This window comes from Lathamus discolor, chromosome 2, assembly GCF_037157495.1.
Source record: "Lathamus discolor isolate bLatDis1 chromosome 2, bLatDis1.hap1, whole genome shotgun sequence".
Taxonomy (NCBI): domain Eukaryota; kingdom Metazoa; phylum Chordata; class Aves; order Psittaciformes; family Psittacidae; genus Lathamus; species Lathamus discolor.
The window spans coordinates 124,638,433-124,659,198 of record NC_088885.1 but is presented as its reverse complement, the minus strand read 5'-3'; the positions used below and the strand labels follow the sequence as shown (position 1 = coordinate 124,659,198).

The 20,766-nt window shown below is 45.2% G+C and overlaps 1 protein-coding gene across 1 annotated transcript; it reads right to left on the bottom strand.

Annotated features, from left to right (window-relative positions):
- Positions 1 to 4,266: 4,266 nt before the first annotated feature.
- Positions 4,267 to 18,441, bottom strand: VXN (vexin). Its single transcript, XM_065669381.1, has 6 exons — positions 18,365 to 18,441; positions 15,579 to 15,634; positions 10,700 to 10,862; positions 6,816 to 6,877; positions 5,134 to 5,219; positions 4,267 to 4,453 (listed from the first exon to the last, which is right to left on the bottom strand). Exons 1-6 carry the CDS (start codon positions 18,429 to 18,431, stop codon positions 4,267 to 4,269), a joined length of 621 nt encoding a protein of 206 aa, XP_065525453.1. The 5' UTR covers positions 18,432 to 18,441.
- Between the last annotated feature and the right edge of the window lie 2,325 nt (positions 18,442 to 20,766).

The following is a 20,766-nucleotide window of genomic DNA, read 5'->3' as shown; positions in this document are numbered from 1 at the left end:
GGGTATAAGGAGGAAATTCTTTCCTGTTAGGGTGGTGAGGCACTGGAATGGGTTGCCCAGGGAGGTTGTGAGTGCTCCATCCCTGGCAGTGTTCAAGGCCAGGTTGGGCAAAGCCTTGTGTGGGATGGTTTAGTGTGAGGTGTCCCTGCCCATGGCGGGGGGGTTGGAACTAGGTGATCTTGAGGTCCTTTCCAACCCTAACTATTCTGTGATTCTATCTGTAAAGTGAGTGCAAAAGGGGAAAAAAGGCGGGCAAAGCGTATCTGAGATTTGTTTGTTCATGCATCAGTAGGAATTACTTTACATAGTAGCCTAGCTTTAAATCACTACAGTTTAGTTAAATAAAGTGGTATGCAAAGTAATGATGGCTATTTTAGTGAGTAGCTCTATCGCAAAGACATTTTTGAAATGGTGAGAAGAAATTGGAACCCCTATTTTGGAAATGAAATATACAAATTACTGTATGTGCGTTGGGCTGTCATCATGCAGTGCTTTGCAGTCAGGTCAGTGCCTCAGTTAGTCCCCAGTTCTGGAGAACCCGAAGTTATGAAATGGCATTAAATAAGTCTGAAAAGTGCATGTTCTCACAGATGTTATCAAGTATGACAACACCCATGTGCCAGGCAGTGCCAGAGGCGGTGTTTTCAGCTGCACAGTTAACAACTTTTCTGTCTTTGATGGAAAATGGTACATTCACTGATTCTGTTAATCACCATTTCACACTTCTGACGCTGCGTTGGAGTCAATCCAACGTTGCTTTCTGTACAGTTTCATCTGGAAAATGTATTGAGTATCCACATCCTCCTCCATACTCACGCTGGTACTTTTAACGCATGACTAGATGTTGGGTATTCGCAGAGGAGTGCCCAGCATTGGCCAGGCGGTTACCCCACCTCCTGGAAAAAGTCTGTGCCAAGCCCTGTGGTAGAGACACTCACTGCAAGGACACTCCCTGTTTGCTCTTGTTAAATGTAGACACTGTCTGCAATGGCAGGACCAGAAACACGGCACCATTCCCCAGGAGCTGCACGGGGTACAGGCAGTGCAGCGGGGACAAGTCATGCTGAGCAGACAGGCTTTCCAAGGGCCGGGTTGGTGAAGGATGCCAACACCATACATTTTCTTCCCTTGTGTCTTTACCCTTGCATTCCTGAGCCAGTTCCCATAACCTGGGCTCCTGTGTCCTTGTGTCGCCCACCTCTGCTTGGGCTGTCATTCAGCAAAGGATCTCCAAGGACGGTGTTGTGTTGGAGATAAGTGACTTTGTTGCCAACTGGTGCGTCTGAAGATGGGCAGCGCTTGGTTTTATTCTCTACTAGGGCCTTAACTACCCCCTCTGTCTTGGTTCTCTTATTTGATGGGAGGGAGGTAACACTGCTTATCTCCCAGGGCCGAGGGAGACTAAGCGTTGTGCCTACTTGAAGTCTTGTGTGTACATGTGTATCTGATGCCTAACTGCTTGGCAGTACCAGGCCTTTTCTCTGAGCATCTGATAACAATGATTCTACCACCCACAAAATACTGAAGCCACACACAAACATACATTTCCTGACTGTTCTGTGGGGAGCACAATTTGGTTTCTTTGCTGTAAGGTGTTCACATTCTTCAGTACCATAAACCTGCCCTGTAATTTCCACTAAATGCTTCCCAAAAGCTTTTAAATCACCAAGACCCATATGTTACCACATGCTACTTGTTTCTTTTATTTATTTTTTCTTATGAATAGGACATATTTTAGTCAAATCAATAAAACAAGTACTACTACAATACAAGAAATCTCCACAGCAGTTCCTGGAATACAGAGAAATTAAATATGCTTCTTGTAAATCTTTCCTCTTGTCGATCCAAAGTATAAATTAAATAAATAAGAAAACCATAAATACACATTTCAAGATACAGCAATTTGGTAGAGACATGAATCTTTGCCTCCATCCTCATACTGCTTAAAACTAGTAATTAACAAACAAAACACTATGATACGGCTTTCTCAACAGACTAAACTCTTGCTGCCCTGGACTGTGTGTTGAGCGCTCTACAGGTCACATTAGCTATAAGGGCAGGTAGCACAAATGCTCGCTGTCTTTACCCCCAGTTCAGCCAATAGACTTTTCCTACTGTCTGCCTGTCTTACCTATTTTTCATTTGTTTAGGGAATGAGACCAAAAAAAGGAACTGGCAATTTCTATTCTCCCTACTTGTGTGCATGCGTTGCTCTGCAAGGAAGTAGTCCCACTGAATTTACTGGATTTATCAATATGTATAAAAATAGCATGAGCCCGAAGGCCAAGGCTTCTGGCAGAATTTACTGGGGCTGTGGAGGGGGTGTTGTGTGGTTGGTGAGATTTATAATAGATAATTCAGGGAAGTCTTGGCCATGGCTCCGGTTTGGTTCAGTCATGGAGGACCTGATGCTGGCAAGGCCACGGCGTCTGTACTGTTACCCAGGGCCAGTGTGTCAGGCTCTGATTTAAAGCTGGGGTGTACCCCCCGGAGAGAACTGCGCTGGTGATGTTCACGTGTGCAGCCTTCAGCAGGAGTCAGCACTGCTCTTGCATGCTGACATGGTCAATGCCGATCGCCATTGCCTCCTCTCCTTGCCTTGCCAGCAGCTGCGGGCTTTCAGCATGTGGGTAATGAGGAGCTGTGCTCTCCTTTCCCAGAAGGATGAAAGAAAAGCAGGAGAGCAAATCATCCCTCTGTCAGGCTGCTGTGCCAGGGATGGATTTCTGCCTTTGGTAAGCAGGAGGGGAGAGACTGGGATTTCTAGCTGCAAGGCTGTCCTCTGTGAGCTGTTTGAGCACCTCTGAGGGAGAAGACTGTGACTGTGTGGGTGGTGAGGCACTGGCACAGGTTGCCCAGAGAAGCTGTGGCTGCCCCATCCCTGGCAGTGTTCAAGGCCAGGCTGGATGGGGCTTGGAGCAACCTGCTCTAGTGGAAGGTGTCCCTGTTCATGGCAGCCCGATTGGAACCGGATGATCTTTAAGGTCCCTTCCAAACCATTTTACTACACTGGCTGCAGGCAAGTTTCAGATGGGAGCTTTGCTCCTGTGCTTCTGTCATAGAGTACGACCTTTTTAATTTTTCGTTTATGCTTTGGTGTACTGGCAGGTAGATTACAGAAGATCATCACTATGGTGAGCAACAGCAGAAATGCCTCTTTCAATTTTATGTTGAAAGTTCTGTATTTAGGCAAGCCACAGCCTTCTTTAATAAAGAGAGGAGTACTCAGGGGAGGCAAGTACTGTTCATGACTGATATTGTCTGTAACGACAGTGAAATCTTTTCTGTAAAACTTTTTTTGTTGTGAGAGAAAAACACATGGGCCATGACCAGCAATTTCTAAATTGAAAAAAAAGAAGTTGAGGAAGACTTTACAGCACATTCCATGAATTCCGTCTATCCATAAGCACGGGTCTTCTACATACAACTATCTCACTTTCAGTCACCTAGCTGCACCATTTGCGTATTTTCTTTCCTCCTAGTATGCTGTGCACTTAGTGAAATTCCTGTACCACATAGGCAGTAAGTTTCTGACTACCACTTAACATGTAAGCAGGTTCTGTGGAAGAAAGTTTCTCTTGAGGTTATCCAGTTGCTCATAGCTTGATCTGTCAGGACACTTTGAAACACCAATCACTTGTCACATAGCAAAGTTTGGTAAATGTGTGTTTGCAAACTTGCTGCGTTCTGACACTTTCTTTTACAATTTTTGCATCTTTTACTCCTGACTTGGGACATCAACGCTGTAGAAAAAAGAAATACGTTTAGTGTATGTCATTCAACCAAGCATATCGTAAGATGTGGGTTTTATCTCATGATATGAGAGTGGGAAGAGGACAAGAAGTGCTACACAGCGAGCAGACTGGGGGTATTCAATGGCACTCCGTAATCGATCTGTTGCCTTGCGGGAATACACAAACCTATTGGTAGGCTTTTCCTGTTGCAAGTCCAAGCTGATTCAGACAGGACATGTAAAATGGTAAATGAACCGGGAGTAGCTTCAGTGTCATTGAGTCAAGCTGTAAATCTAGTGGAATATTTGTGATTTTAGTGCATTGCAACAAAGAAAGGCCAGTGACTTGCATCATGTTCATCATTTTTACCTTAGCTGGACTTCCTCCCACTGTTCTGAGGCAATGGCATCAAGTAATAAAAAGAATATAGTTTTCCTGGATGAGCTGTGCTGTGTCTGTTCCTTCACTGATCTTAGAGCACCTTGTCCTTGGCTAAAGGACCTTCTGTCCTTCCAAGTGATGCTGAGCCCTGTCAGTCTGCCTCAAAGGCACTGTTTGTTGCCCCTAGGTACTCTGACTTCTTCTTGTGCTTCATCCACATCTTCCTCAGGAGGCTGGGCGTCCCACACAGGTTGCTTCCTGTCAGTGGTAGGGAAGCTTCTGCTCCTGGGGGCAGGGTCAGGTCGTACTCTGCCGCCTTCCTCCAGTGCTGCCGGTGACTAGCAAATAGAGCACAGACACGTAAAGCGTTTGTCTCCATGGCCCTTCTTCCTGGCTTAAGGCAACCAGGCACGGAAAACCTGAGGGGGCTGAGCTGGCTTACACTGGCCGAGAGGTATTTATGTCTCTGTGTGTGGAGTATGAGGACACTATGACAATGAGTTTGTTACTCTCCCTTAGATAGCAATGGCGGAATCTCAAAGTATCACCCTGATGTGTGTCTGAGTTACCTGCCTAGTGATGAGTGCATTTGTACTACGGACAACTTGTTCCTTAATTGTACTTCGTTTAAAAATGGATTAAATTTTGTAAGGTGCTTCAAGGCAAATATTATAGAGTTCTTAGGGGGAAAATACTTAAATTTTGAATTCCGATGCTTTTTTCCTAGTAATAAAACAGAGCTGTGACTGGCACCAGGGCAGCTGTAAAAATGGCCGTGGCTGACAATATAATAATCACGTCCTTTAGTCAATCTCTCCCTACTTTTGGGAAGTAAGCAGCATGGCTTTACTGTAAATCACGGAGGTTTTACAGCTCTGATTCAGAGATCTGCAGACAAGCACCTCTGTGTTCGTGGTGAGCAGGTGACCTGTGGCAGAGGTGCCCCATCCCCTTCCCTGCCTGGTGTCACACCTTGTGCAGCCCCCCAGGCTTGGCTAGAGGGTGGGAAAAGACTTACTCTTCCGTGGAAGTGCTGTTGCCTGTGGGTGAATCTGTGACAGCCACTGCTTTCACAGTGATGTGGGCAACTGGCGATGGTGGAATCTGCAGGAGGAAAACGCATGTCATTAGGAAGTGCTGCTGGTAAGCAGGGAGCATAGGTTTGCCTGAGGAAAGAGGCTGTTTAAGGAAAATCAATAAATACTGTGAATCTCCTACAAGAGAGAGAAAGCAGGTTAAGGATTTGACTGCCCCTCTCTTACCCACACAAGTACTGATGACTCGCATGAATGTTCTCGCTGACCTCAACACAGGGCTTGTATGAGCAAGAATTCCACCTCCCATGGAAGGAGGGAGGCTTGCAGAACTTTCTAGTCCTTAGGTTTCATGCCTAGCTTCCTGAAGAGTCAAGGCTTTGAGCAGACTGGGCAAGCCACCTCTTGCAGCTCTCCACAGGCCACTTCTGTGGCTGCCTGGGGACCAGCTGTCCCAGATATCACTGTTCCCTTGGGCGTTTAGAAAGGTTTCCCTGTTCTTCTGTGTGCTGCTCGGTGGCATGGGGGGCCCTGGTTCCTGCCCAGTTCTGCCATGGCTACACACGTGCCTGATCATCGCCTTCCTCTTGTCTCATATGACCATTTGACCATGAGACTGGCATAGCCTCCAAGATGGCAAGCTGAAGTGTGGGTTGCCAGCAATTGTGATGCACTCTCATCATTTCAGGCAATAACCACACTGATTTTACTGTCAACACTGAAAAACATCTTTATATTATTGTCACCAGTATAATCGGTCTTATGCTGTCGAGGGCTATTTCCCCTGGGATTAATCTGAGACTGGATATGTTTTGGTGAGCTCTGCAAGTATCTCAAGACTTACAGAAATGTTTGAAATCACTTTTGAAAGCATCCTTTGAGATTTAACTGGGTTAATTATTGGTAAGTGCACTTACTTTCATTACACTGAATATCATGAATTGTGACCATCCTTCAACATTGTACAGTAATTCTTATTGAGTGTATCCCAGCTACCAGCTAGCAAGTATATTGCAGCCATCCAGCAGCATGTGAAGCCATCAAGTTTCAATAGCATGGTCTGGTGTTCGCCAGAAACTTTTCAAAGGACTATTTTCTGTTTGAAAATCTAGTTTTTATAAAATGTAGAGGGTTTTTTTTGGTTCTTTTTTTTAAGAAGAAGAAGGGAAGGAAAATGTTTTACTGAAGCTGAGTCATTTTTAACCAAAGCATTTTGTCTTTCCAATACAGAACAGATTTTTGGGTTTTGTTTGATGATTTTCCCATCAGTTCTTCATCAGCATTTTCCATTGATCTGATTCCCATGTCAGGCTGGCATTCTATGAATACAATTATTTGATGCTTGTTCCACTTTAGAAATGATTTATTTTCCTCAATTTGTGAAATTCTCTGAGAAACAAGAGGCTAAGTCCTCCCAGGTCTTGCGGGTGGCTGAGCCTACCTGTTTCCATCCCACCACCCTTCCTTGAGGGCAGCTGTCCTGTGCCAGGCTCTTCTCCTAGCTAAGGATCCTCTGGCATAAATCATGCCTCAAAGGCCTTAACAAAGACTGCAAAATCTGCACACGCTACGAGAGACTGCCATGCTGACATGATTAATGTGGGACATGCTGACAGGTTTTAAGATGCATCAGACAGTGGTAGTTGGTCTTGCTGTATTTACTTACCAAAGATTTTCCATCCAATGGGTGATTACAGGACTTGGATGATTCTCGTTCAGTAATTCCCACTGCAAAGGATAAGAAATGTGGCATTATCGGTATTTATCCCATTGGCACAGCTTGTATTAAAAGCCTCCTTCCATGAACAGAGCCTAGATTCAGGTTAGACTCTAACCGGACTTGATTATAGCCAAAAGTGCAGGAGTTTCTTTGTTATGATCATCTCCTGACATTCCTGCTAGTTGTGCTGAGGAAATAAATGAGGGAAGGATGTCAGATTTTTCATGGAGCCAAATCCTCCTGTTTGGATGTCAGATTGTGGAGGAATCTTATTTATTTATTTATTTATTTCTGTTCCTGGCTGCTTTTGGTGTCTGCTGTTCCTTAAAAGGATATTCAGGTAAGTGAAGAGCAAGAGAAGTACCTACAGAAACACCAAGATTCATCAAGTCCTCAAGAATATGATTTACATCTACTGTAACCAATGGAATATATATAATGACAGCAAACATCAGAAATAGCCACAGCACTGCTTATAGTGCTGTCTCTGGCATGCGATAGTGATCACAACTGTCTCCTCCTTCTGGGGGCAATATTTGACTGAAATATCTTCACCAGCCTCTCTCTTCCTGCTCCCTGCCCCAGCCAGTAATTCCATTAGATACTTAGCTGTATCCCTCATGTCAAAGTTTAATTCTATTACCTCCTGTCATCTTGCATATTAGGTACTAACTGTATTCAGCAAGTGGCTCCAGGCATCAGTGCTTGGAGCCTGTCCAGCCACTGATGTCCGTATTCGTTTCCCCCCTTCCTTATTTGATTTGGTTTGGTTTGGTTTGCCCTTGTTTTGCCTGATTTTTCCCTTCAGCTGCCCCTCTGCTTGTCAGGTACTGAACATGTTCTAGCAAACTTGTAGCAGAATATCTAAACAAATGTAGGTCCTTGTGGCTTCAGTCTTACAAGTGGTCCCCTCAGGATAGCGGTGGTGGAGTGTGGTGTGAATTCTGCTTCCAGAAGGTGCTATGGATGCCCAAACCTGGGACAAGGGCTGTTTCTCATCAGCTGTTCTGACTTGCCCTATGTTTCCAAGATGAGCGCTTGTACAAGAACTTGGTACAAACCTGAGTACTTCTGTCTTGGAGAAGTGCAATTTTGTTTTGTTTTGTTTTGGTTTGGTTTGAGCTGTCCATCCTGGGTAACAAAGCACAGCTTTCAGTGCAATCAGGAGTCTCTTCTTGTGGCCTCCCGCTACACTTGCTTCCTTCACAGCCAGGTTGGATGGGGCTTTGAGCAACCTGGTCTAGTTGAAGATGTCCCTGCCCATGGCAGGGATTAGAACTGGATGATCTCCAAGGTCCCTTCCAACCCAAGCCATTCTATGATGCTTTGGTATTTGTGTAGGGTTTCTGATGCTGTCAATGCATGTGCTGATGGTCTTACCTATGCTCTTGTTTACACATTTTCCCCTTACTTGGGAAATTGAGCTGTTCAGTCTGTTACCCAGATTTCAAATTGTGCTTTACCAAATCTGAAGTCTCTTTAATATTCAGCAGTACTTATTTATGGAGCAAACATGGAAAACTCTATAGACACAACTATTTCCAGTAAGAAAGTTGAAGGATATTTTTGAAGGGTAAAATTTACATGGAGGTAACATTTGTAGAGAGATTAGTGAAAATAGATGATACATATCCATATGTTTACCTCACTTCATATCACATAATCCTGGCTCTCCAGCTGTTGAGAAACAGCTGGAGAAACCTTTCTGGACTCTATCACGGTACCCTGTTCTCTGTGTAGGTGTTACTAGTACAGTTAGTACGAAAACAGGACACTGCAGCACATCATAACAAAGAGCTATTTTGTTTTCATACAAATATTCACCAACAGGTCTACCTTCCTTCCCTTAAAATGCCAAATCTGTCACTCAAAAGTTATGGAACACCAGGACTGGATCAAAGTGATTTTATCCCCCAAAGGACCGAGGTACTGAGATTCAGTCTCTAATTTGTGATCAGCAACCGCTTTTCCATAGACTTCCTGCTTCACTCACATAGACGGTGCTCACTCAGAAAGCAGCTGATCAGTGCACAGTCCTGGACTTACTTTCCCCCCGCACTGAATCCTCTGAGGGAAGAGCTGTTAATATCTTTGCAGGCTCTTCTGTGTTGCTGATCACCGTGGTCATCATCTGCATGGATGTTTTTAAAAACCAGCTTCATCACCTCCTGGGGGACAAGGAGTCACGTCGGGAAAGCAGCGGTCGGCGCTGAGTACAAGGTTAGAAGGTCCTGGAATCCAGTTTTTCAGAGGCTTGAGCAGGACACAGCACTGCTCAGAGCCAAAGCAGATTTTAGTGCAGCAGCAACTGAGCGTTCCCAGGTGTCGCAGCCAGAGGTGCGAAGCAGGCACCCAGAAAAGGGGAATGCATCGGCTGTGTGAGGTGATGAGCATCACTGAGGAGTCTGGTGGCAGTGATGGACAGAACATGGGGGGCTGTCTTGCCATGGTCCCTCAGCATCCTGTGTACTGGAGGGAACAGAGATCTGACAAACAGCCTCGCCATGCTGCACAAGCTCAGGCAGCCCTGCAGGAGCTCTTGTGTCTTGTCCAGATGATCCTGGTGAGTTTGCCTTGTCCTGCTCTCCTCGCTCCCTCCTTCCACTCCTCAGCCAGTCCATTTTGTCTCTCTTTTGTTCTAATTTAAACCCAGTTTCTCACTCTTTCCTAAACAGCATCCCAGTTTCTTTGCCCACTCACTTCCTTTTCACCCCTATGAGAACTGTTTCTTCATTTTCTGCTCTTCTTTCTGGATTCCTCCGTCTTTTCTCCCGCTCGCACCTCTCTGTCATCCTTTGCCTCAATTCCCCTAACAGCAGAGACCAGCAGTCCCTTCTTTCTCCCCAGTGGCTCTCTGCCACCCTTTGCCCTGCAGCCGGTTCCAGAGACTCCTCCTCCTCTCTCTGCTCCAGCCCTGAAGCCCCAGTTCTTTGTTCAGCCATAGCTTGGCTCTGGTCCTGGTTTGAGATCTCTCCCTATCATCCCAAGGTCAGTTTCTTCCTTCCCAGTTTCCCAGGCCCCACTCTCGTCTGCTCTGTGCTCCTAATGGCATGGCTAATGTGCAGTGCAGCTGCAGACCGGTGGTGTGAAGAACACGCACCTTCACGGTAGTATCTACCTCATGGATTTAGCACCTTTGTTCAGCTAAATGTCCAATGTCTCCACCAAACATGTGCTGCACTGGATTTTTTCAAAGGCTTATGACTTGACTGCATCTGGGTTGTTTTTCAAGGGAGAGCAGAAGATGAGTTTTTGATTAAAAGGCCACTCCTTGCCAAACTGCATGGCCCTGCTCCAGCTTCAACCTTCCAAATGTCAGCGATGAAGGAGCTGAATGACCAGTCTGCTTATGTTTACTCATTTCCTTGGTTTTGCTTTGGCAACCTCTCTTTTCCCTTCACTAGTTCTCACAAATATGTTGAACAAGTTTTGGCTGAAAAACCAAAATCAGGTCTATGGCTGACATACAGAATCTGAAATTTCATCCCAAATTGTTGTGTTCTGGCAAGTTCCAAGCAACCGAATCTTATATAATAAGATGACTCAGGCAAACTCAGTAATTCACATAACATCATGCCTAAAATACCATCAGCCTTTGGAAAGGGAGGCTCATGAAAAGAGGGCTCATGACTCTGAATAAAGTGAGTTTATGACTCTGAATAAAGCAAGAGCTACGCAATGCCATGGCTGTTATCTCATTAATTACACCAGACTTTTTAAGCATGAAAGTATCCTTCAGATCCATAACAAATTGCCTGCAAACAGGCAGACTGCAGTATCTAACAATGTTCCATAAGCCACAGAGGAACAAAGCCATTGTGCAGACTCACCGTGCTGGGCAGCACCCTTGGCAGGGCAGGGTCCCCGCTGCCCGCTCTGCAGGCAGCCCAAGCCCCGCACCTCATCTCCGTTGTACAGCACCTGGAGGAGGTCACCCTGGTGAGGATGCGGCTTCTCGGTCCTGTGGGGCCGGTGGTTGGATATGGCTACCACCTACAGCGAAAGGAAAAGCCATCCTGTTATACACGGCCTTGGAGACGGGGTGTTCAGTGGGGAGCAGCATAGTGTTTGCTCTTCCCACTGCTTTCCCGTCATCTGAAGGGATTTTGTTGGGTGGGATTTGTGGTGTTTGTTTTGTTTGGCTCCTGCCTCTGTGCTATACGAGATGTATAAACGCATGCGAAAGCCACCCCTGGTCTCTCTGGAACCCGCTACTTTGGTGCAGCTTTCTGTATTCTCCTCAGGAGAAATGTGGTTCTTTTCAAGATCAACATGCCTGTGAGACAGCTCAAATTTAATTTCTTATTGCGTCATGTCTTGGGCAATCAGTTAAATGTGAATTACAAATGCTATTTTTTCATGGTCTTTCCCATCTTTTGGACTTACTTACATTTTCTACCTGGTAATGATTACAGAGGGTACAAGGCAGTGAATAATTGTGCTCCCAGGGGTTAATGTTCACAGATAATAGCTTGCACAGACAAAACTCACTGAGAGCTGCATCTTTGAACATTACCCACCCGTGTCTTGAGCAGAACCCTGAAAACGAACGTGAACAACACTAAGTTCTTTCCTACTTCGATTGTGACTGAGCCATGGCACTCACTGTGCTGCCACAGGCAACTCTGGAAGCCAAGGCTAATGTGAGCTAGAAAAAACCAGGAACAGGCTCCAAGAGCAAGTGGATCCATCAGGACTGTTATCCAGGATGATCCAGAAATAGTTTTCTCAAGAAGATTAAAGTCTTTGGGAAAAGGAAGCAGGATTTTTAACTGCATTAATAACAGGAATTACTTAGGCACATTTTCTATGTTTCCAAGATTGCTTTTTGCATGTCGTGTCAGTAATACCAAAATGCCAAAAAGCAGAATCTGTATACATAAGCGACAGTGCCATTTTCCATTACAGCGAGAGACAACAGCACAATCTCTATGGCATATCTTGCATGAACATCTTAGTTTGCAGCATTTGGCTGTAGCACACTTTTAGAGTTCCTTATCTCCTAATTCGAGATTTCACTGTGACTTTGGCTACCTCACCCATTACTGTAATATGTGAAGACTTATCTAGGTCAGGAAACTAAACCTGCTGTAGCACAGTTTTGATCTAAACTGGAGCTGACATTTCTCTAGGGTACCTAGGGTAAGGCAGAAGGATCAGCTGGAAGTCACTTTTCTTTTCTAGACATACCAGAGAGTGAAAACCTGTGTGAATGGCAGAGCCAGGCAAACTATGCAGAATCAGTGTACTGCTCTCTAAAGAGATACTGGTTTAAGAACCTGTGTGTCCCTTGACCTGCTCAGTTTGTTTGCAGGACACCAACTCTGAATTCAGAGCTTACCAAAGTCTCTTTTGTGGACTTTACATGCATGTGAGAGCATTCAGGCCTGGCATACCTGCTGCCGGAATTAGCTGTGTTAAGCAGGGGGCACAGAGGACACAGGAAGGTTGGAGAGCAGTGCAGAAGCTGTTCCAACAACGCTGCTCCTAGACCCAAAATCCTGCTGCCAAACCAACAACCAACCAGAAAAGGTGACAATTAAACATCTGGCTTAGAATAAAGCTTTGAAGCTGAAAGGCTGAACAGTGAGGTTCTTGTTAGTGGAGGAAATTCCAGATCTGCAGAGTTAAGCCTTTTTTGATGGTCTAACGCTGATCTCATTTTTAATGTGGCACCACTAGCATGCATGGAGAGATTTGACATTTTTATGCAAAGTAGCCAGGTACTGGCATCCAGAGAGTTCCATCTGAAGAATTCTGGGGCTAGAAGAGCAAGGGAAGAGAAGGAGCTACTATCACTCGAAATAGCTCCTAATAGGGCAATAGGAACTGCAAATAAGCATATTAGTGAAACACTCTAGTGAAAGAAAAGATGTTTCCCCTCTCTCTCATGCTTCCATACCCCTGACTGTGCTTTTGGGATGGGTTCTTGAATGTGATGAAAGTTACCCCCAAAGGTCAGTCATTTGACTGCTAAATCACTTAATGCTGCACTGCTTGAGTATTTCTGCAGCAAAAAAAAAAAAGGTCTGGCAGATGTCCACCTTGCTTGCTATTTTTGCCCTTGCTGAGGATTAAAGTTGTGCACCCACTGCAATTGCCAGACCAGGAGATTTCACATTAGCTGGGAGCATTTCCACAGCACTGGCTGCAGGTGCGGCTGTAAAAGTGAAAACCGGACAATCATTCTGCTGCTTTTCTGTGGGTCTAGAAACTGGCAATCACAACTTCCTCACAGGCATGTGTGTTCCAGTACAGGCAATGTATCTGAATGCTTGCGCAGGAGCTGCAAGCAGCTGCATCATACACTGAAGAAGGGGAATGCACAAAGAGCTGACTGTGCCAACTGCTCTGGTTTGAGAGCCTTGCTTGTTTTCTCAGCTGGAGCTGCACACTATTCCTCAGGCTTGGTGCTCCCACTGCTAATGATGCTGCCTGCATCATGGCAAAAGGCCAGTCAAAGGACATCTTTAACTGGGGTCAGAAAAGCCCCAAAGGGGAAAAAAATCCTCTAAAAATACAGCAACAAAACAGGGACTTTCTTATCTTACTTTCTTAGACCTTTATGAGTACTGTGCTGCTACAGCAGCTGATCCAATCCAAGTTGAATATTAGAGGTTCCCATTTAGCAAATACAACTCTCCATCTGCTGAGTTTGGAACTTTAACCTACAGGTGCCATAGATGTCAATGAGAACTAGCTGAAAATTTTCCAGATGAATAATTTTATGAGAAATTATGGTTAGAAATCTGGTCACTTTGTTGGAAAGTATAAATTTTGTCAAAAAAAGAAAGATAAATTATCTGAGCATTCTGTCCATTAAGTCAGAATAGTTCACTTCTAGATTGGATTTTTATGCTGTTTTTGTATTACATAGAAAACAAAATATACCAAAGGCATAACAAATAAAAAAGGGGTATCCCAAAATGGCTTATTTTGAGTAAGACCCCAGCACCCTGGCTTTCATCCTCCTTTGGAATGAAAGGTCATTTTGAAACCTCAGCCTGAGTTATGGGACAAAAATGAGATTTTTACAATTTGAGAAAATACACACATACAGAATTTCTACCCAGACACGACAGACGCGTTACTGACCCTTCCTGGGCACCAGTTCAGTCATCCTGTGAAGTATTGGGATCCTGTGGTCAGCCATAATAACCAAGTGAGGGGATGGGATTGAGTGTGGTGAGGTTTTTTCCAGCTACAGGTAAGTGTGGTAAGTAGGGGTGTCCTGGGTTCAGCATTTTCCTCTTTCTTAGTAGCTGGTGCAGTGCTGTGCTGATAACACCGATGTTTTTAGCTGCTGCTCAGTGATGTTTACTCTGACCAAGGACTTTCTGAGCCTCATGCTCTGCCAGGGAGGAGGGGAAGCTGGGAGGAAGCAGAGACAGGGCACCTGACCCAAACTGACCAAAGAGGTATTCCATACCACAGCACGTCATGCCCAGTATATAAACTGGGGGCAGTTGCCTGGAAGGACTGGATAGTTGCTGGGGTCTGGCTGGGTATCGGTTGGCGGGTGGTGAGAGGTTGTATTCTCTTCCCTTGTTATTTCCCTTATCACTATTATTACTGGTGGCAGCAGCAGTGGTTTGTGTTATACCTTGGTTACTGAACAGTTCTTATCTCAACCCGTGGGAGTTACATTGCTTTGATTCCCCTCCCCATCACTCCGGGAGCCTGGGAATAGGAGGGGGGAAGAGAGTGAGCGGCTACTTGGTTCTGAGTTACCAGCTGGGCTTAAACCACAACAAGGGGGGACCCACAGTGTTGTGAGAAGATCGGGGAATCAGGAATATGAAGAAGAGGCTATTTACAAATAAGAATGGGACTTCAAAGTGGGATAGTGCATGGAAAAAGAGAAGGCCATGCAGCAAAATATTTCAATAGTGCTAGTGAAGAGACAGGTCTGTAGTGAGCAAGAAATGCTCAGAAGAGTCTCAAAGCTTGTTAAAAGCGCTGTGATATGCACAAGAGAAACAGGCAGTCATTTCTGCAAATCAGAACTGCGATGAGAGGACCATGGTAGGGGTTGTGAATGATTCAAGTGGATTTAAGGAGGGAAAACTGGCTCTAAAGACAAGAAAACTCAGACACCTGTGTCAAAGTGTCCAGACTTGGAAAGCACCACCTGCAGGGAGTGGGTAAAGCTCCAGCTGTGCACTCTGTGCCAGAGCACAGGAGGTGAGCCGAGGGCAGGAAGCACCTTGGGATCAAGGGACAAGCATCCTCCTGTGGCTCTCTCAGAGCTGTCTTTCTGAGCTGAGGTTACAGTTCATTGCTTGGTGTTTTTCTCCCACGTTCCCCAGGGAATGGGATACTGGCTCCTTGGTTAATGCGTACAGGTAGTGATACGATTTGTTTGCTTTTCATCCCTGCCTGTCCCTCTGGTGTTATCATTAAGGCTTTATGGCTAAGAGTTAAGTCTGTGATTCCCTCAGATGGCCCATGTTGATAAGCTGCTGTGTTCATTTTGACTGGCTCTGCATGGCAAACCACATTTTTTGAAGTTGCAAAGTGCTTCTGTAAATAAACTATAGCTTTACAGAAACTTCCCTTTCTGTTTCCCACCCCACTCCCTGCATCGGACACTGATGCACATTGCCCTGGAAGATGCGCTTCCCATTAGTCCGTGGCATTTGTAAGAGCAAGTGTAGTCAACTAGAATGGAAAAAAACTGAGAGGGAGAGAAAGGAAGGTTTTTCTTACGCTCTTTGTGAGGATGTGCTGCGTACTTTTGGCTCGTCTTCGGGCAGGACTACATGCTGCGAAAGAAGAACAGGAACAAGGTCAGGGTGCAGTGGAAATGTACAAGATGAGGTTACACATCCCTCTAGAAGTTCTGCATGAGAATATATTGGGGAGCATGGTGGGGAGGGGGAGGAAGAAGTAAGGGTTTAAGGAGCATTCCAGCTGAGACAACCCAAAGGAAAGTACTCTGTAATGTTATCTCAGAGACCATGCTCTAGCTGTGCAACTGTGCAACATGGGCACGGGGCAACAGTGTTCCCCAAGTTTCTGCAGCTCTCCCATAGGCTTCAAGGAGGAACCATGCTTCTCCTTCCGGAGTTTTGATCTGGCCTCCCACCTGCCAATGTTTCAGGAGGAAATGAGCTTCTCTTTCCATCCAGACACCTTCAAGCATGACTACTGTGTGCATTAACTTTGGAGAGGCCTAGCCTTTTGACTGCACTGAAGTGACTGGTTGGAGTGAGGGGTTGTTTTTTTTGGACAAAGTGAAGAGTGTTTAAACACTTGTTGTTTCAGTTTGACTTGAAACTGGCTTGAAAGACTCTGTGCTAGGCCCAGCTCTCCCTCTCATCGTGTCTAACCCAAAGGTATTACCTTCCCCTGTGTTCAGGCTGCAGGATTTAGCAGCCAGTGACAGAAACAGGCCGGCAAAAACCTGCCAAATGGGGTGAATTAACTGCAATTCTAAAGGCTGACCCCGAGGGCAAGGCACATGAATGGGGGTTTCCTATTCAATCTCCATGCATAATCCAAAGGCTTTGAAGAGCCAGGAAGGTTTGTTATGGGATGAGGGGTGACTCTTACTCTCCAGGTGAGCTTTCCATTGCATTTTTGGCATACATTCAGCTCCAGGAGTTTCAGTGCTTATCGCTGCTATGTATGAATTTTTGCAATGAGTTTTGAAGCTGTGGAAGCAGCTGGAGGTCATCCAAGGCTGCTTGTACTGCAGCCAAATGCCTCTCCTCTGATGGCAAGAGCAAGGGACTGGGCTTTCCAGGCTTCGGTATGAGCAGAGCTGGCAGTGGGATCACTCTTCCTAGACAGCTTCTGTTTCCCTAGAATCCATCCCTTGATACCCCAGTGAGGTTGTAAGTACTGAGTATTAGGTCTCCACTGGACAGAAGCACAGTTTTGGGCTAATCTCTGCCCTCAGTGAAAGAGGACAGTGACAGGGGTGGTGATGGATCTTGTCCAGGGTCCCTGTCAGTGACCCGTTGCAGCACAGGGTACTTCCACATGGAACTCATCACAAGTAAGTTATCTCCTGGCACAGAGTTGAGAGAGCGCTAAGCTGTCAGTTCAATTACGGTCTGTTTTGCATGGTGTGATAGCTTCAGGGAACCTGCTGCCTTCTCCTGCAGGGCACGTTTTCTATTTTAGACCCTGGTGAGTGGGGGATGAAAACCAGACCCACATCATGAAGCTGGGCTTTTTCCTAGGAATATGTCGTAAGTTGGTTTTGAAGCTGCTGCAATCAACTTTACTTTAGGAATTTCACTGTGTAATAATTGCTCACAAGCAAAACACTCAAGTGCAGAGAAGTTTAGCGATGTAAGGCATTATCTTCTTGTCTCTTTGGTATTTTATGTATTTTACTGGGCAGTGTGAGAAGCACAGTTTATGTAGGTATCTAAAAGGAACAAGTACTTTTGTGCTGTTACTGGTACCCAGGCCAGTGCACAAGGAGCAACAATAAATGTGGCAAACGGCAATAAATCTGCGTATTTTCCGAGTACGTATGATCCACAGCCCAACTCACTGCCTGTTGTCTGCCAGGGCAAGTGACGAATGGCTTACAGGGGCTGAAGAAAGGCAAGGCATGAAAGGGAAGTCACAGCACCAGCAAACATGCAATTACTTGAATAGCCATTGAAAGAAGAGTGAATCACGGAGTTAGCCAGCAGTGACCCACTTGTGCGGGCATACAAAGGCAGCAGTGCAAACAGTGCTCTCCCTGCAAACATCATTTTCTGCAGGGAGTGGGAGCAGGAAGGGAAGAATGAATCCTTGCAGATGATGTTTCTGGGTTTGCCTGCAAAAGGATGTTTGTACGTACAGACCCAGCTTTCAGGCAACGAAAACAATTACAGTGATGGCTCACTTTGTCATTTCCACTTATATTCTGAAATTAAGCAGCTGAAAGCTCATGCTCGCAGCTTGCAAGTAAAGATCTGACCTGGCCCCACAATTTGTTTTCCCTGTTTTTACCTGCTTTCTTGTTGCTGAAATATGCAGCCATTGAGTTTAAACTAATTTGTTCAATCAAATGCAGACTGGGCTTTGTCCGGTTCTTACTCTTCATTACAAGCAATTAATGTTAATCATGCATTCATTTCCAGGGCATGGCTTTGGAAATGTTCCACTTATTGAGCCAGCAGACTTAAATTCAACATTCATGCAGTTCACCCACTTCATCTGAGCTGCTAACTGCTAGCAGAACTTCATTTTCTTTTCTATTACACAGAATAGCCACACAGTTGCAAGCTGTCACTTTAGCAATTACCTCATAGGTATATCAACACTGATTCCAGAGCTCCCAATTTTGCCAGCGCAAAGATTTTACACAGCCACAATGCCGAAGCACCTGCACGGATTAGCTCCAGAAACAAGCAGCAAGCACTGGACTGCGAGCAGAGCACGGCAGAACAGATAAGCTGCTCACTTTGGAGATTTTCCTGATGCTAAACACCCCATCCATCTAAAAGACAACCCCGCAGCGGTTGTTACAGTTTTGATGTACTCACATTTGGATGAAATCACAGTGGTGAAAACTTCTAAATTCTCGTCGCTGCAGCTGTAAATCTGGTGCATTTTCCACCTCTCCCTACTGACTGCCTTTCAGCTTCATGCAACCGCTCTGAACTTCTGGTAAATAGGTTTCACTAATCCAATCTGGCTCTGTGATCATTGTCCAGATCTACAAAGGACAGACTGATGCTGTGATCTCATCTCATTCCATATTCTTCATCGCAACATTTTCTGCTCCCATCTGCCTTTCTATGAATACTATTAATGCAAAGATTTAATTTAGCTGTTACTTAAGCCTCTACTCAGAAAAGAGCATTTTATTTTACGTCTCCTTTTACCCGTTGGGAGAATCCTCTGCAATAAATGGCTAATAGTTAAAGTCTGTTCTGTGCAGCCAATGTATGGGCAAATAAACATCGACAGAAGTGCTGCCAGGAGTTTTAAAATCAGCTGGGTTTTTACTTTGTATACTTCAACACATTTGTTGTAAAAATTGCTCCTCCTGTATAATGAGGAGCTGATTCTGAGCATATTAAGAAAAGCATTTTGCGTTTTACCTTTTAAGTTCATAAACTTGCACCTGGATCCTGCTCTTCTTTAGTCATCTGCAATTTCAAATGCACATGACTAAAGAAGGGCTCGTCAGGCAGACATGCGTAGGTCTGTGTGCCCCCCTGCTTCAGTGGCTGCAGAGTGAGGGCAGGTGGCTCAGTCATAGATGGGCTCCTACATGACTTAGGTTCTGGGGCCTAAGTCCATATTTATGCACTTCAGTGAAGGGTCCTGTTGCCAAAGCCTTTCATTCCTTAATGCTCCCATCAGAAATTGTTCATTTCCCCATTTATGACAATCAGCCCCCCCAACTTCTGGTGAGTTACTGCTGCCGTGGACACCTAGGGTAGAAAATACTGGCTCGTGGGCTCCAGCAGCTGATGTAGCAGAAACACTTTCAAGTGTGAATAATGATATTAAATTATATCAGTCTAATGAATAGCCTTCATTACTAGCACGTGTGTGTAATTAACGCAAAAACTAGTGCTGTCTTCTCCTATAGACGTCTGCCACCAACAGTCCCAGATGGAAAGTGCCAGTGAACATGTGCCGTCACTGTCTTATCTATGTAATGTTTCTTATTTGAAATAATAAATATTGGTCAAATACACATCCTGAGCAGGGAAGCATTTTGTTTGAGTGGAAGGCATCACTGTTTCAAGAAAGAGACGAATGAAGAGAAGCTGATACCACTTGTCACCTCCCATAGGCAGCAAAACCACTGCGGGGCAGAGGGTATTGTCCCAGGAAACGGCGCCGTGTTCAAAACGGGCAGTGGGACGGCAATGTAATTAAGCAAAAGTTCAATTAGGTTTTGATTTATTGCGCCACATGTTCTGCTTGTATGACTGATGTCATTAACATCAGGCTCGGCTGGCGTGTTCATCTGTCCCTGCCCGGCTCCCTCTGAAGGCGCACACGCTCAACAGATGGGGAGCTGCACGGGCGCGAATGCAATTGTTTATCCCTCTATTGTTCCTGTGTCAAGCAATCAAACCAAATCCATTACCCACCGAGAAAAAGATCAGCGCACCGTCCACTCAGCAGTGAATGGAGCAGAGGCAGTTATGCAGGGAGGCTTTAGAGCTTTCAAAAGGATAGGAAAAATAATGAAGAGCAACACTGAATAGTTGACCAAAAAAAGAGAAAAAAGCTATAACAAATCTAACCCACCCTTTATTTCACCTTGGGATACTCAGAGTCCAATGGGAAGAGGCACTTCTGGATCTGAGTCACTGTTTTCCTAATTGTAGGTATGACCTAAAGGTATTTTGAAATCATAGCTGGTGTTTAACGTTAGAACAAACACTTGGTGTTTCATCGTGTTGAGGGGCGGGGGGGGATCTGGAAACTGAAGTGAGACTCAAGAGCTGGTTACCGGCTGGCATTCGCTGTGCTATAGGTTAGGTTTTAGGAAGACAGGCTTTGAACACCCATCTTTACAGGGCACATGATGCTCTAGGGATGAGCCAGTGTGCAGAGAGCTGACAAAAGGTTCTCACATCATTTCTACACAGAAAAATATGGCTCAGAAGGGCCCTGTTTTGTGACATGTCTCATGTGGAATTCTCATCTGGGAATGAATTTTCCACTGTTCATGAAAAGGGGTTTGTGGCTTCCTATTGCCCAGAGTTTACAGGGTAGTTGAGCACTATGAGTGCCCTGGGTTTTACAGGTAGTCTTGATGTTGCTTCAAGAGAAGGACTGCCCATATTGAATCACAGAATAGTTTGGGTTGGAAGGGACCTTAAAGATCATCGGGTTTCAACCTCTCTGCCATGGGCAGGGACACCATTGGGTTATTTTTTTTAAGCTTTATTTATTCATAGAGTTATTTGGGACAAAT

What these genes read in the sequence shown, in the direction of transcription:
- VXN (XM_065669381.1), bottom strand. Translation starts at nt 18,431, where the DNA reads ATGCACCAGATTTACAGCTGCAGCGACGAGAATTTAGAAGTTTTCACC. An exon ending in CACTGTGATTTCATCCAAAT is followed by an intron (nt 15,635 to 18,364) that starts GTGAGTACATCA and finishes CTTCTTTCGCAG; the next exon opens with CATGTAGTCCTGCCCGAAGA. An exon ending in AACAGCACTTCCACGGAAGA is followed by an intron (nt 4,454 to 5,133) that starts GTAAGTCTTTTC and finishes TCTATTTGCTAG; the next exon opens with TCACCGGCAGCACTGGAGGA.